Genomic DNA, 16,675 nt, shown 5'->3' with positions numbered 1-16,675 from the left:
AATTGTAATTCCATCTTTCAAAATCAAAGAGAGGCCTGCTATTACAGGCTAACATGCGACGGAGTCTGAAATATAAGCTTGGCCCGTGTACTCAATGTTAGTACAGGCTGTAAGGTCGAGTGTCCAGGGGAATGAATGAATGAAAGAAAGCAATTCAAAATCAGATTGTGTACATTATCTATTTCCAGGCGTTTCAGAAGTTTCCTTCGCTTCGCCGATAGGCATGTGCAACAAATTCAGTCAATATTGAAAAATTTCCCGAAACATGTTTCTTAAGCTGGCATACTTATTTTATATATTTTTGACCTTGACCTTACAATTTTGAGAGGGCAGTCAAGCTGTTCGCATGCAAATGCAATTCTCTTACCCATTCTGAGTCATCAGCGGGAAACTTCAAAATTGGACAGGGAGTATGAGTCGGCTGATCTCGGAACTGTGCCGGTGGGAAAAGGAAAACGTGGTAAGGCCCTGACACTGGGAACCCGCCTTTGAAGTGCAGAGACGGCATTGGGGAGATTGCTCAGGGACATCCCAGAAAAAGGGAAAGTGGGGAGAATGTCCTCTGGGGTATGGTGGAGACATGTGAGAGGGGAAATTTATTAAACGTACATATATGGGACAGGAAATTACGAATAGGTAATATTGTCCCTCGCTTTTGTTTTTGTTGGTTTTTTTTTTGTTTGTTTTTTTGCTGCTGAGACCATTAGAATAACAAAAATATCAAAGCTGCCCCCTGACTCGCCTATTGAAAGACTATTCTGCTAATTCCCTTTGATCAGTAATGCTCATTCAAGATCAATCACACAGTGCGGCCTCAGAACTTGCACGAAGGTCATCAAGCGCGACAGCGTAATCAGCGTAATTGCAATTCTACTGGTCTCTTCGAGAAATCACAGTAGGCAATGACGCTCGACTCAGCTGTCAACAAATTAAACGTATGATAGGCAGCGGTGAAGCCTGAAGATTGAGGAATACGTGTGTACGTGAGAACACCGAGGGTTGAGGGCAAAGATTTTTAGGAATCGAGAACAGTAACGTGATAAAGTGAGTTCAAATTTGTTCAAAGGAAAGATAATGGCGAGATCTAGACTAACCTTTTTGTGTCAGAGAAACAGACCAACCACACAGCAACTTGCTGGGATATAGAATACGCCAAGAGCATAGAAAGCCAACCTGAGACGATGCTTAATGTCGGTCACGAGGCTACAATTTGCATGAAAAGAATGGATGTGAATTCGAAGTTGCTATAAGTGACAACGGCAAACTTGAAAGTGAGAAGGTATGACACTGGTCGATAGTAACTGTTCATTGGTAACCATGACGTCACACAGTAGTATGTGCAGCATGATTTTTGTTTACCTTTAATTTGCCTTTCTGTCATATCAAAGAAACAAATACTGTACGTTTCGGACGGTCCATCGTGTGTCAACTGGGACAGTGTCTCTGTAGAGAGTTTCTTTAATTAGGCACAATTTTAACAGCATTTCTAGTGTTAGGCTGGGTTCAAAACCGGATCACTGTGAGCATCCTACCTCAGTCGGTTAAGCTTCAGATTAGTTCAATCGGTCGGTCCTATTTGTCGATTATTGCAGGGGCCTCAGTATTTTCAGGAAAAATGATACACAGAAGTGAAGGGCAAAGCCCACAGTGTACTAGCAGCTACAGTGAATTGCTCCGGGACAATTGAGGCGTGTATTCAATTGCAATGTATATTGTCTGTGTCACTACTTTGATAACTCTCGCGGCAGTGAGATGTAGTGTTCCTCAAAATTATCTGTACATGTTTTTGCAGTGCCCCCTCCCTGCTCGATTAATCTCACTTCTTCCCTTCTTCACGAAGTGCAGTAGGGGATTTCAAGATCTATTCAAGATCTCCATTGCATGAGAAATCTACATTTACGAATTATAAATTAAATACAAACAAGTGCAAATAAAAAAGCCCCAGTGAATTCCTCCATATCTAAACCTCCAACTCTCGCATCATTTTCCGACTCTCTCCCCTTATTCGTGTCTCTAACCACTTTCTTGCCCCATCTCGTTGTGTCTGTCTCTCTGCCTCGCTGGATTGATGGACTTGTATGTTTATGTCTTTTTAATCTTCACCGTATGTGAAAGACGGCTTTAAATCGGTACTGAACGCGAAAATTCATCAGGCATTATTACAGAAACATCAGGCATTATTACAGAAACAAACAGATGCTATGCAAAATGTGTTCCATGATTTAAAGTCATCTACAGGAATGCAAAAATACGGTTAAAATATGCAGTTGATCTCTTGGCCGTCTGAAGAACAAATTTAATCGCGTGATGGCATCTGCGCTCTCTCCACGGGTGTTTGAATGGGAATCGTCCGAGGCGTGCTCCAAGTCTGTGGGCATATAAATATCAAAACACAATAAACTGAAGGAATAAACTTTGGCAGACTGTTGCGTAAGCAGGAGGTTGTTGCGTGGCTCAGAGGGTGAACGCCTTGGCAAGCCAGAAAGTGCTGTCAAGAAAAGCCAAGCGACTGTAGGGCCACCCTATAGGATTCTCCCTTAACGCCGACATTCGGAACCATGCCTTGCGTATGAGTCGGCAGGGTACCAGTCACATTCGGCCCTGGATGATAGTGAGTTCGCGACTCAAACGATAGAGTTGTACTATTTCGTGGTTCAAAATGAGCCCATTACCTTTGTCACGGTCATTTTGATATATTCTTTGGACCTTGTAAATTTTATAGTTACCTTGAATGATAAAGATTATTTGACCTGATTTGATGTCTATTACAAACACTTGTTGGTATAATTTTGAGTGTGATCGGGAAGACAAAATGCCAGGGTGATGAGAATTTTCAGATTTCTTCTCTTTGAAATGAAGTCTGAGTTCTTCGCAAATTTGACCCGAGTTGCATTTTCATTACTCTAACCGTTTCGATCATAATTCCATCAATCCTCGAACATATAACGCATTGAAAATTAAACATAATAGTACTTAGCGAGATATGTAACTCTCGGGACTTTGAGGGCGCTGATCAACCGCCAATAGGTGATCTGCCTGTACAACATTTTAACCGCGACAACTGTTCACACCGTTATGATTTATCCTCGATAGTCGAAGCTTGAATAGCCTCTTTCAAGTCCCATACTGCGTGACACTGTATGAATATCGCGGGAAAAGACCGTGAGGTGGAGGTATGTTCGACCAAGGTTATAATAACTTTAACTTACAGTAGATGTTAATAACGTTTGGCTTGCACTTGCATTATTTGGATAAAAATGGATTTTCGTAATGTACCGACGAAAAGAATGCGGGACGACTTCTAAGAAATTTCGAATCGATATTGCCCTTAAACCAAGTGTATTTCATAAAGACAGATCCAAAAGGTACGCCTAATGAGCTTTTAAATCTGTTTAAATATATGTTAGTGGCTGTTTTAATTAGTATAATGCCAACAATACATATAGATATCCTAAATCTTTTAGAAAATAATATTTGGCGACGCTTTTTTTTGCTCATTCTCGGTCATATAAAGCTACTGAGTTAATTTTCGAGTGATTTTGTAAGCTTATGTGATGTATAGGAAGGAGAAGGGACTGACAGGGTTCATTGAAGTGCATAACTAAATAAGGAGAGCGGGTCACGCTAAATCGGCTGCAAACAAAGTGTTCTAGTACCAAACATGGGACTTGGACCTGCGCTTCAAATAATTTGTTATCTAACCAAAGATAAGTCATTTGTGAATCGTCGAAAAAGAAGTCACACATGTACAGAGTTTTAAAACCAAACAATTGAGACGCGCACATATGAAACCAGGAGGGAGAGATGACGGCCAAAACACAGGTAAGAACTTACACCTCTGTTCACAAAATGTAAACAATGAGAAGATGACCAATTCTGGAATACATTATCATCCACGTCTTGGCCGAGCATGCGCCTTAAGATCTTGCTGCCCGTAGACCTGCATTGATAACTTAGACCATGTTAAGTTGGCCCGTCTTGCTTTCTGAGATTCTGAAAATACTTTGTTTTTCAACAACAAACTTGATAAGACTTCTAGGAAAAGGTAACGCAACAAGCATACGGCTTTTTCGTTTATTGCTATGGCGTACAAACTAATAACTCAATACACAGTGCTACCTGGACTTGAAGACATGTCATCGTGTTCATGATTCTGTTATACAAGTGTTTTCGCGTTGACAAGACGTTTTGATTTGTACTGCCTCTCCGTAATGCTCATACTTACAAAAAGACATAATCTTACAAAGGACATAATCAATCGATTGATGATTGAAAATTACAGTATCATGTTACACCGTTAAGTGGAATGGAATAATTAATGTACTCTGATTTTTGTAAACCAAAATAATGCAGTATGGCACATTTGATACGGGTTTTTGACAAGCTTTCGAAAACGAAATTCCTTCAAACTTAATATTAACCACTGTATATTTTATAGGGATAGTCTAGCGTGTTTATGTATTTAATGTTTGGTCAGAGAAATACCCGGTTTCTTTCATAATATATCTTTATTTACACATTTCAGTTTATTTATTTATTTATTTATTTATTTATTTATTTATTTAATTTATTTGTTAGTTTGTTCGTTCATTCATACATTCACACTCTAACGATTGGCAAATTTACTCGATGAGTAATATTCTCTGGGGCTATCCCAATACACAGAAAGAAAGTATAGTCTACAAGGAAAATTTATTCTTGAAAGAATTCTAATTAATACATCAACTGTTTAAAAAATTGCTTCTAACAATTTGAAGTATTTTGACATAAAAATATCTTAAAGTAGCTGCATATTTAATGCAAATTTGAAAGATATTCCATACTTTCGTCGCAAGATAACGAAGACACATTTTGCCCCATTCAAATTACAATTTGAAATAAAGAAATTCCTAAGAGAATTCGAGAATGTGATCTCTGAGTTAGCATGTCTATAACGGCTGAATACATCACAAAGATAACTAGATGCTTTGAATGACAAACAATTATAAACAATATTTTAGTTACATACATTAAATCGTACAAAACAAAGAGTGTGGCGGAGGGAAAGTCGTAAAGCAGATCGAAAAGTATACTGCAGCTATTTTTGCAAAGAAAAAATTGTCATGGCTGCGTTCAGTCGTGTTTCGTGGAGGGACCGTAAGTTACCCAATAATTCAATGAAATTTAATCTAGTCATATTTAACGTAGTGCGATTGGGCATTTGGATATATTGACGAAGCCTGCAAAGAAAACTGATTCTAGAATTTAAACTCTACTATAGTATATTGTCACTGTCAACTTCAGGGATTACAGAACCTCCAGTTAGCCCTACTCTTGAAATCCCAGTGGAATCGTCAAATGGATAACGGAAGACAACTTTGAGTGAGCTCAGAGTATATAGCCTCGGTTAATGATATGTATCTTGGACGCTTTCGTCGATGTTCATGTACCTGTGTGTCTACATTGTACACTTGGAGCAAGAAAATTCTCCAAACTCGCAACAATGCCTCGATAGAGAAATCAACCTTGTCATGGTCTTTTCTGCTATCGTATATTTTTGTTCACAATTCACTAAATGGTTTGTCAATCCAAATAATCTCCGATTATACATGTATATGTGGAGTTGCAGCGCTTTCCGGCACATTTCTGTCAATCTATACTGGAAGCTCCCATCGAACCTGATTTATCGCACAGCATGGTGGTTCAAAGATCAAGTCTGAAGAAATGGCTGACAGTCTCAAGAATATGTTAAGTTGTAAAACGGTAATGGTGGAAGGTAATTGTTAAGCTTACAAAGGCAGGTCTTACTATAGTGTATACAAAGTATAAATACCAAAACACACATTAAAATATAACACACATTACAAAAATATGTACAAATTTCCCTTGGAATAGACAATGTTGCATGCAGGTTACTGTAACATTTACCCCCACAATGCATCTCAATATATAGGGGTGTAAGTTTTGATGCAGTGTTGTTTTTGGTAAGCCTTGAAGTTTATTTAGAATCATAATGGTATCAGACACATGATGGATTAATCGCAACACGATAATACGATTCATTAAAGGAATGGGAGTTTGTCCAAAATGTAGTAATTTCACATAAATGTCAAATAATTAATGTACATACATGACAAAACAACTTGTCATTATTTATGTCAGAAAGAAAATTCAACACAAGATACTTTTTTCGAAATATTCAAATGAACTCATTGGTTAAGCAACATGACGAAGAATTTCACCGTACAGAGAATTTTCTTTAATCATCACTATTTATGTGTATGTACAATGACAAGCTTCGCCTTGCAGCGTAATATCGGATCTAACGAAACGAGTATCTTATAGATTCAGTACTACTCCATACCTCAAACGAGGTAAGGCTGCATTATTAAGCTAGCATGTTAGATAATGTGTAAATTGTGTTGAACTTGAAGTGCGAATTTTCGTGAAACTCGTTCAGTGGCATGCTTTTGCCGTAGAGAATGAACGCTCTCCAGTCAATTTTTTATAAAATGAGAGTATACGACTGGTCAGCAATTTGCCAATTTGTCGTATTTTCCTCGGTTGTGAAACAAAAAACATAGAAAATGCAATCACAGGTTCCGTGTCGGTGATTTAATTTTACGTATGCAAGTCGTGTGCCACAAGTCTTAGACAAAATTATCACACTTTATTATCTGAGAGAAATTAATGGTCTGGAAGAAAATTTCAATGGGGGAGATCAAAAGTAAATACGCAACGCTGAACATTTCTTCTCCATCTACATGTATATCGGAAAGAAGCATGACAAATATATTGTTCTCAACGTACTTCAGAGGCGAATATTAATGGTGATTACTTTTCGGAAACCTTTTTTCCAGTTTTGGAACTGTCTGTGAAAGTCAGCCAATATAAGACAAAGAGGTCAAGCTTCGGTTGAACTTTCAACATCGTGAACAGCCTCAGCGTCATCACCTATTCTTTCCAGAGTGACAGCCGAAGGCGGATGTCTTGGCTGCAAACGAAAGACAACAAATACAAAGGAGTTATATTTTCATCTGGTGTATAAAAATTAATTAAACTGCATCTCCGTACTGCTTCCGACTGCTAAAATTTGACAATAAAGATTGAATTTGGTGGCTTTCATTGTCGCGATCATTTATGAGTCCAAACGACTAAGTTTACTTAAATTTCTTATTTTTGAAAGGCAGTCGATTTGTCGAACTTTAATAATTGTTTGTGTTTTCGTAGCGCCTGACTGTGGTACATCTACAACGCCCTCTATGGCAAAGTTGGACTTCCTTCAAATTAGGTTAAAATTCATTTCTTTTTCATTTTACCTGGCTTGCATTCGTGCTGCCACGATCATCTGCTGTAAATGCTTCTTTCGTATGTATTGTTGGTTTTCCTGGCCTATGTAAGAAAACAGACTTCATATGTAAAACAAACATCTGTTTATCTTGAAGAAGAATTTGCCATGCCAGTAACATACACGAATAATGATGACGTATTGCGTGCGGATGACATTTACATAACTACTCAATGTATTGAATGGAAGGCGCTTTTTCAGATTTTTTCTGCAGGTATTTCAAAGAACATTTCAATCAAAACTCAGCGTTTATGCTTGTTTTCAATTGAACTTACCCTCTGTCTCGGTCTTTGCTATCGTCACCTTGACCACGTGACTTTGGGTCATCCCTCGGACCTGGGCCAAGCGTCAATAAAATACAACAATCTGAACTCAGTACAGGAAAGCAGTAGTAACATTTTCGATTCTTTCTTATCATTTGCTTGCGTTTACATTTACCGTAGTTTTTTCTATTCTAACTATCATAACTTACGCATTGCTATGTTTCTGATTGTTCACTCATACAGAAAACATGAACGACTTTCTAATATGCCATGACGTACACTTGTTTCAGTAAATGTGAGCAAATCCATGCAATTGCCGGTTGTCTGAGAGCCATGCTATTGGTACTTTGAGTGGTCCTCTGGCAAACTTTGATAGTCTTTCATACATATTGATTCGTGTATCTTCACTGGTGTCTAAGTCAAGAAAACCACAAGAGTGGCGAATTGTCACTGGTCCTGACAAACTATATATGGGTTTCTGACTTCGGTCAACTAAATTTGCATACCCTGAGTCTATTCAGATAATTCCACTCACCTTTAGGTTTTGAGATAACAAACTTTAGAAGACTTAAAATAGTCTCCATGTTGGCCTGCATTTTGTCCATGGATTCCCTCTGCTGTGATTTCAGTTGGTTGAGTTCAATGTTAATTTGATGTATCTCATGTGCATGATGTGTTTCGCGTGGTGTCATTTCACCAGGAGTGCGCATGCCTGGCTTCGTTTCAGCTTGGCGGCTGAGTAAGTCAGTAACCATCGCTAGTTGTTCCTATGAGATGAAAACACCAAAATTGGGCATTTCCGATAGATCTCGAACAGGTTGTAAATTACTGGAAACCGCAGTAGTGTATCTTTTATCTCATAAGCATGTCGTACAGTATTTGTTCAACGCTTTGCTCACTTCTATTGTCTATTCGTAAATTTATTGATTCGTTCATTCGCTCGTTCACTCATCCATTTATTCATTCATCATTAATTCACTCACTCAATCGTTCGTTCGTCTATTCATTCGCTCATTTATTCAATCATTCAATTATTCCTTCATTTACTTGTTATAATTTATTAATGGTTCTGTGAAGTTTCTCAATTTTAGACTCATGAGGCTTGTCCACTTGTTCACCAGTTAGTTCGTATTAACTATTGACGAGGTATCATTAGTTTTAATAGGGAGCCTTATTCAAGACTTACCTTAATCTGGAAAGTTACTTTCTTGACGTCATCTTCTTTGTTTTCAATTGTCATGTCGTCATCGTAATACTTCTTTCTGGGACGACATTCAGAGTGGATGTATTTGCAAAACTTATCCCTTTGCGAATCAGTCAGGTTGTCCTCCAATCCCAGGATGATTTGAGCTCTTTCCATCAGTGCATTGGAATGCGCATTGTCATGGATACTGTAACGATGGTAACACGTGGGTCAGCGAGTTAATTAACTTCGTAAAATATTACTCCACGCGATGACCGTACAGTCTTTTCTTGACAGCAATTTTCAGGAAACTGCAGTCAGTATTAAATTTTAAAGACAGTTTTACTAAACAGCTTTTTTCCCCTTGTTCCATTTCAAGTCAAAACATCCAAGTTTGACTAGCTAAAATATCTTAGCAGGCGTAGGTATGGTGCGTCATCCTCAAATCATTACAAGCGTCGTCAAAGGCAATCACCTTTCTATGACCAAATATTATTCACGTTGTACAAACTTGTTTTTGGTAATTTACTGTCAAGAGGAATCGAGTCTAAAAATGGAGAGAGAAATTACATCGACGCAATAAGTTACATCATTTAGGTTTGTCTGTATCCTTACATTACAGAACAAATATTTAACTGAGGATAGCATCCTTACTTACCGAACAAATGTCTCGCTGAGCATAGCAATGAACAGGTTAAGCAAAACAATAGCAGAGATTGCCAGGTAGGTACCAACCAGTATATCACACATGACAGGGTTTTCTTCTTTCATTCCCTACAGTACAAATGACATTAGGACAAAGATCATCCATGACCTTTGAGACAATATTTGAATGAAAGCGGCAAGTTTATGCTTCATACTTCAAATTTTGTAGCCGAATCGATATTATGCACAAAGTCATTCTAAGGCATTATGATTCTATTGATTCCTTCTCTTTCAATTTTTGTATCTTTTGACACAATTTTGAAATCGATGATTCTAATCTAGCCACTCACTTCATAGTTGTATTCGTCTACCAGTGTCATCCTGAACAAACTAAAAAGCGTCTCCGAGACAGTCTCGAACTCTTCTACGTCACCACCGAACATCATCCAGAATGCACTCGCTGAAAGTGGAGAAAAAGATGTTGTGATAGAGGTAAGTTTGATATACCATAGACGGACACAGCGTGCGAGACTGATTCGTTTATTCAACACCGGTTCTGCATACAATCAGTCAGAAACGGCAGATCAAGAATGGTGTTCTATGTGAGTGGAAGCCAGCAATATTACAAAGATGGCACGAAAAGATAGCCGCAAAGTTTAAAAGTGAAATGCACATAGCGGCTGGTAACGTTACAAGACGTCTCAAATCTTTATGCATGGTTTATAAACAGTATGCAAAGTATACTTACTGTATGGAATATAGAAGATTATGTAGAGGAAACTAAACCGTGCAACGTCACCCAGGATTTTGTAACACATCACAATGAAAGGACCTAAACAAAACAAAAAGTGGTAGAATAAACTGGTAATGTATAAAGAGAAAGGCTTAGTCCACTTCGTTTCTCTTTTATACTTACTGTCGTGTGCCAAATTGCGATTACTTAATCAACTCGATCACTAAACATCCCGTTTTAAACTCAGACAACCTGACCAATTGTAATTGTCTGGGATTTTGTGGATATAGCCGAGTGCTTTGAACACCGACTTCTTTGCAAGTTGAGTAAGGCAAGATACATGTAGGTTTTGAATCCGAATTCGGTAGAACATTTCTTAATATTCAAATTTAAGCGGCTTCTGTGACCTTGCCGAAAGACGTGGATTTCCCGCGGCAACATACTGATTCACTGTCAATATATATATGTAGCAGGGGTGCGGGTAGGATATAAATGACAAAAATCACCAGAAATGATTCGACTGGAGAGAGAGAATAAGAGTTCAAGTGCAGCAATGACTGTTATAGGGCACTCCTGTTTACATAAGCACTGCTTACCAAGTGTCATAAATGCTCTCGCTGATTTGAGAATTCTGACCCACACGAAGATGATTGTGATAGCAAAAACTCTAATGTGCAGTCTAGATGCAAGGCTTTCTATTTCGTCGTCATCCACTTTCACAGGTTCTGTTGTGGCATTCCCCGTCGTGTTGCCACTGTCCGGCCAACACAGCTCATGTGGCACGATACCAATGTCGATGAAATGCAGTACTACACACGACATCAAAAGTATGTACACAAACCAGTCGAAAATATTCCTACAGGAAGAAAACAGATATCATTATAATAGATTTGAGGATGTGAATTAACCATGAATCAGCTCGTCAAGCTTATTTGCATGCAGAAATGCAAGGGCATGCATTGGTAACGGTATCATTTGTTGACGCTGTAACAAAATACCAGGTAAGTTGGGAATGTTCTTACAAGAATTTTTAATTTTATTTTTCTTTTGTATTTAATTTTGCAGTCTATAGAGCATGTACAGTTATATACAGAATAGTAAAAATTTTATTTGCGTATTTTTTTCATCCAACGAAGACAACTGAAAGGTGTCAATGCCAAGTCGAACTTTTAAATGATATATATTAAACTCACTTAGCATATATATATATATATATATATATATATATATATATATATATATATATATATATATATATATATATATAATATATATATATATATATATATATATATTTATTTATTTATTTACACAAAATTACTTCAAGTACAAAGTAATGATATCTGGTACTTAAGTTTCATGCATCTTGCAATCTGCAATCTGATGATTGCAGGATGCATGAAAATTAAGTAACAGTTATTATTACTTTGTACTTGAAATAATTTTGAGTAATTGTTTATAACGCTCTGCTTTAGCATCGTGCACTGTAATTTCCCACGGGGACATCTGTATTCATATATATATATATATATATATATATATATATATATATATATATATATATATATATATATATATATATATATTCTCTAAGATTCCCTAAGATTCCTTAAGATTCTCTAAGATTTTTAAGAGAGTTAATCATTTAGTATGTAAAATGACGTCACTCAATTTAAATCCGAAGAATCTATTTGATTTGGTTTTCGGGTACCATTGTAATGTGAAATAGCGTCCATGTGTGGTTTGCAACTCTTCTACTCCGGCTATACGTATCACACTTCTATACATTACACATAAAAGCTAAAAAAGAACCACATTCATGGTTAGGTGTTGTCAAACACGCCACATCTGTCAGAAGAACGACTTGAAAAAAATCATTCATATTTACCAATAATCATGGAAATAATTAGATCTCATGTCGTTTATTTCGTCACGTTCTCGTTCCAGCCATTGCTTTTCGTGAGGCCATTTTGGATGACAATGCTCCATATCTTCTTCTAGTATATTCAATTTCCATTCTTTCCACTCCTAAAGAAGAAACACAGCCACGGTGGTTACGTTTCATTCAGATTATCGAGACAAGGAAGAAGGAAATCCTTTTAATTACGAATATACTGTATTCTTACATAATCTCCCTACTGTCTGATGATAATATATTCTAGCCATAACAACAAAATTTGACGAAGAGTCACCATTTTAACAAATTTCGACGAATAGAAACCACCGGTCCAATGCATTGTCACGTAAAATATTATCAAGATTCCTTTATAGAGGGCGTTAACTGTTTATAAAGTGCTCATAGGATTAAGAAAACTTAACTATAGTAATAGTAATTAAAAGTGATTTTACGCTTTAAATTTCAAGCATGTTAAAAACTGGGTCATTTTTTTATTGTTTACTTACATCGAGTTCGCGTTTGGAAGTGTAGAACTCTCTAAGTTCCTGGATAATCAAGAACACTGTGTAGGCTATTGCAATAATCTGCAAATATATGCATATTGTTAAGCACCCAACTCCATTTATACACTATACTATACTATACTATACTATACTATACTATACTATACTATACTATACTATACTATACTATACTATACTATACTATACTATACTATACTATACTATACTATACTATACTATACTATACTATACTATACTATACTATACTATACTATACACGATTGGAACTAAATGGGATAATTGGCTGGTGAAGTAATGTCGATTTAATCAACAAATGTTAGCTCATCTGCTTTTCTTTTTATATTACTCACTTGTTTTTATGAGTAATTTGCAATATTGCAACATTCAGCTATATGGCACCTAACACTTTTGAGAAATTTGCAAAATATGAAAATCCAATTATCGCAAATTAGTTCCAATCGTGTTTATACTATACTATACTATACTATACTATACTATACTATACTATACAATACTATACTATACTATACTATACTATACTATACTATACTATACTATACTATACTATACAATACTATGCTATATAAGTATGTTGTAATATATATGTAGTGTTGTTGTGATATGAATTTTGACATCAGGCCAAGGTGTGCGTTTTCTGTTCAATGCCAACGCTTGAAGTAAATTGTCATTCTGGAAAATCGATATCAAGAACAATTCTATACATATACAATAATAGAATTCCCAGATTTTGAAGACCAATCGCTAAAACCATCACAATCAACTGTTAATGTTTATGTTGTCGTTGCCGTCGGAATTTATGATAAACTTGAAGGCTGTTCCTGTATACTAGCATAACACTGCTGCACGTTTTCAACGCTTCGATGAGGACAATTTTAAAACTCGCCTACCCATAGTATAACTCTCCAGATGTCACTAGGGAAGTAGTAGCATGCTCTAGCGTCTGGTTTTATCACAGCAAGTGCCGTCCATAGGATGATATATGTGAGATCGAGAATGAAGTGAGCCCACGCCCAGAATCTACAGGATATAAGTACAACATGATTCGACAAATAGACTTGTAGACAGACGGACATGCACACATAAACCTACCTACCTACCTACCTCTACCTACCTACATAGTTGCGTGGCCAATTAGAATCGGACGAAACAGTGAAAGGTGCATGTATATAAACTACAAAAAGAGACCTTGAACGTTGGGGGCGCTAAGGACATAACTAAGATATATTGACAAGATTGTGGCAAAAATGAAAGAAAACCAAAATATGGGCATGGACTATCAGAAATTTTTCGGAAAGGATATTTCACGGAAAGACGTGTAATCACCTTAACAGAGTAAGATGGTATAAAACGGTAAACATGGCAAAATCATTTTTAATGAAAAGATAATGAAAGAGAGGTAAAGTGTTGAGCTACGAGAGAAACAAAGTAACAATATCTATTAGACGCTCGCTTGCTGTAGCTTTTTATATTTCTTCACGTTGTAAAATATAATGTGTCTGTCAACCTTAAATCATATTCAGATACACACAACTTGCCAGCACACCTGATAGCCCCATTGCATATCGTACAACACCTAGTAATTTGTATTTTAAAGTACATTAAAATGAAGAAATTTTTTTCTTCTAGCATAAACAGTGTCATCTAAATAGTTACAGCAAGTGACCCTTTTAGTGACGTTGACATAAAAATTAATTGTATTTGTTTTATAAATATGAATTTCAACACGGTTTAACAATGTATGTCATTACTCATCGAACGTTGGTAAGATAATTTTGTTCTTGCATCATGTTGAATTGTTATGTCATTTCATCAAAATATTACATACTTGCCAAACTGCTGCCATTTGACTTCAATTAACTCGCTGAAGATTTGATGTTCGATGTTTTCGAACTGTCGATAGTGAACTACAACGTCCATCTGCAACACACGGCGGGATAGACATCAGATGGGCAGGTACAACACATACGGAATAGGAATAGTAATAGAAAAGAAGCATAAATTAAACAATAATTACACATGAAAGTAACATAGGTACAGAAAGATTTGCGACATGACGGGTACCGTCAGTGTTGTAATCACATGTTTTACATAGTTAAAATGCTTTAATTTTAATGTAACTTAATGTAATTTAAACATATCTTTAATTAGCAACTGCTCAAATTTGTGTCGGCCTATTACGTACGCTGCATCAGAATAAAAAAATAAAAAGAAAAAAGAAACATCTATATGAGTATTAATGAAATCAGGAAACCATAACCTTACCGGCATCCGGGTCTTCATCTTTGGTTCATCTGAAGTCGAGGAAAATGAAAGCTTTCACTACTACACTATTCACGTCAATGGATTTAGATTTGCTTGTCACCAACAGGAAGCTAGCTTGCATTAACTTATTTAAAAAGCACGTTGTTCCATTTAATAAAATCAATGGATGTTTTCAGTGAATAATATCACATTTGGTATTTGCGCACTTTTGCTATTATTACACATGTCCCAAATTTTGTTTGCATAACGATTCAGATTTTATTCAGTTTTCCATTAACTTTTAACACTATCTTTTTGATGTGCTTACTTAAAGTTTGGTTTAATGGGAACTGTCTCAGAACTAATTCCAAACAACAGAATGATAGAGTCAAGTCAAAGTACAGTCTCGAGGACTAAGGGCATCTAAGGGTCTGTAGTAAATTTAATAATCATTAAACATCATTTGTAATACTTTCCTCTACACAGCAATTAATCCTCTAGCAAATGTGCGATTGAAATTGTAACCTTTGAACTCACTTGCTTTCTGAGGTTCAAGGTGATGCAGATCAAAATACTGCGCTCTATTTGCACCGTCCATTCTGTGGAATTGGTTCAGCGCAACGTGAGCCTGATAGATAAAAACAGTATGACAATTACGTGATTAAAATTTTAATCATAGTATATTGAACACTGAACAAGTCCTCCGGTCTTGTGTGGTCATGAAAACCTTCGCTCTGTAGATAGTTTACGGGAAACATTTATTTACATGCTTATATTTTAGATAAGCCGCCTTACAATAATCATTTACTTTTTATAGTTCTGATTGCGTGATTCTTCATTTCATCCCCCGTTAAAGATGGCCGCTCATATCAAGGCACTTTATAACTAAGGTCCTTGTTCAATGGATGATTATGTTGTCAGGCAAACAGATGAACCATTTTTACTACTGATGATTGGTTGACAACGTACTGTATACAGGGATTTTTACTGGAAATGATAGTATTTATCACTGATGGGAATATCAGATCAATCTCAGTTACTTACCACTGCCGGCATCTTTGCCAACATCGTTACGATACACGGTTCACCATTACTGTCTATGACGTCTGCCTTGGCACCCAGATTCAGCAGCATTTTACAACTTTCACTGCGATCTGAAATCATAAATGAATTAGTAGACATAATTTGACGATTGGAATCGTATACAGAGTTTGCATGTGTTCAAATTGTACAATAGGTATCGAAATTACTCAGATGATTTGATAAAATACCTCCTAGTGCCGCCACCATTAACGGAGTTCTGCCCTGTGGTCCAGTCTTGTTGATATCAGCCCCTCGATTATAAAGAGCCCCAAGTGCTTCACACGCATCATTGGCAGCGGCGAAGGTAATGGCTGTGTGACCTGTATCTTCTGTTGTGGCAGATATGTCAGCTAAAAATAAAATGTTGCTGTTTAGAAACTAATGCTAGTATTATTTGTTCTACGTATTAAATTAAAATTTGTACGCATCTTTAAAACTGTCAATGGTAATCACTTTATGTAAAAGCATGAGACATATTGAAACCTAATTCGTACTAAATGCAAATGATAATCTTCAGGTAATTCTATAGGATGCTACATGTCGTAAGTTATATCTTTTAACATTATTCATAGATCTAGACTTCACTTTCAATGATAAGGGTAAGATCTTGACTTCAGTCTTTAATGATTAGTAATACTACCGTAACAACAATTTACAAACGTACTGTGCTGGCATCTTAACTTTCGCTGTAACTTAATCGATGATTTCCAACCAGCGCTTTCAATGGAAAGGTTAGCCCGCGCATGGTTATTTTAACA

General features: G+C 36.5%; 1 protein-coding gene across 1 annotated transcript; it reads right to left on the bottom strand.

Moving 5' to 3' along the window:
* Positions 1-4,788: 4,788 nt before the first annotated feature.
* LOC139133670 (transient receptor potential channel pyrexia-like) lies at positions 4,789-16,592 on the bottom strand. Its single transcript, XM_070700423.1, has 18 exons — positions 16,574-16,592; positions 16,106-16,267; positions 15,879-15,988; positions 15,372-15,462; positions 14,856-14,884; positions 14,419-14,510; positions 13,481-13,610; positions 12,555-12,632; positions 12,040-12,179; positions 10,748-11,007; positions 10,167-10,250; positions 9,769-9,878; positions 9,432-9,547; positions 8,777-8,981; positions 8,126-8,357; positions 7,603-7,663; positions 7,299-7,371; positions 4,789-6,973 (listed from the first exon to the last, which is right to left on the bottom strand). The coding sequence occupies exons 1-18, from the start codon at positions 16,590-16,592 to the stop codon at positions 6,884-6,886; spliced, it is 2,082 nt and encodes a 693-aa protein (XP_070556524.1). The 3' UTR covers positions 4,789-6,883.
* Positions 16,593-16,675: the final 83 nt, after the last annotated feature.

The sequence above is a fragment of the Ptychodera flava genome, chromosome 5 (assembly GCF_041260155.1).
Source record: "Ptychodera flava strain L36383 chromosome 5, AS_Pfla_20210202, whole genome shotgun sequence".
NCBI lineage: Eukaryota > Metazoa > Hemichordata > Enteropneusta > Ptychoderidae > Ptychodera > Ptychodera flava.
The sequence above is the reverse complement of the archived record's forward strand: the minus strand, read 5'-3'. Positions and strand labels throughout refer to the sequence as shown.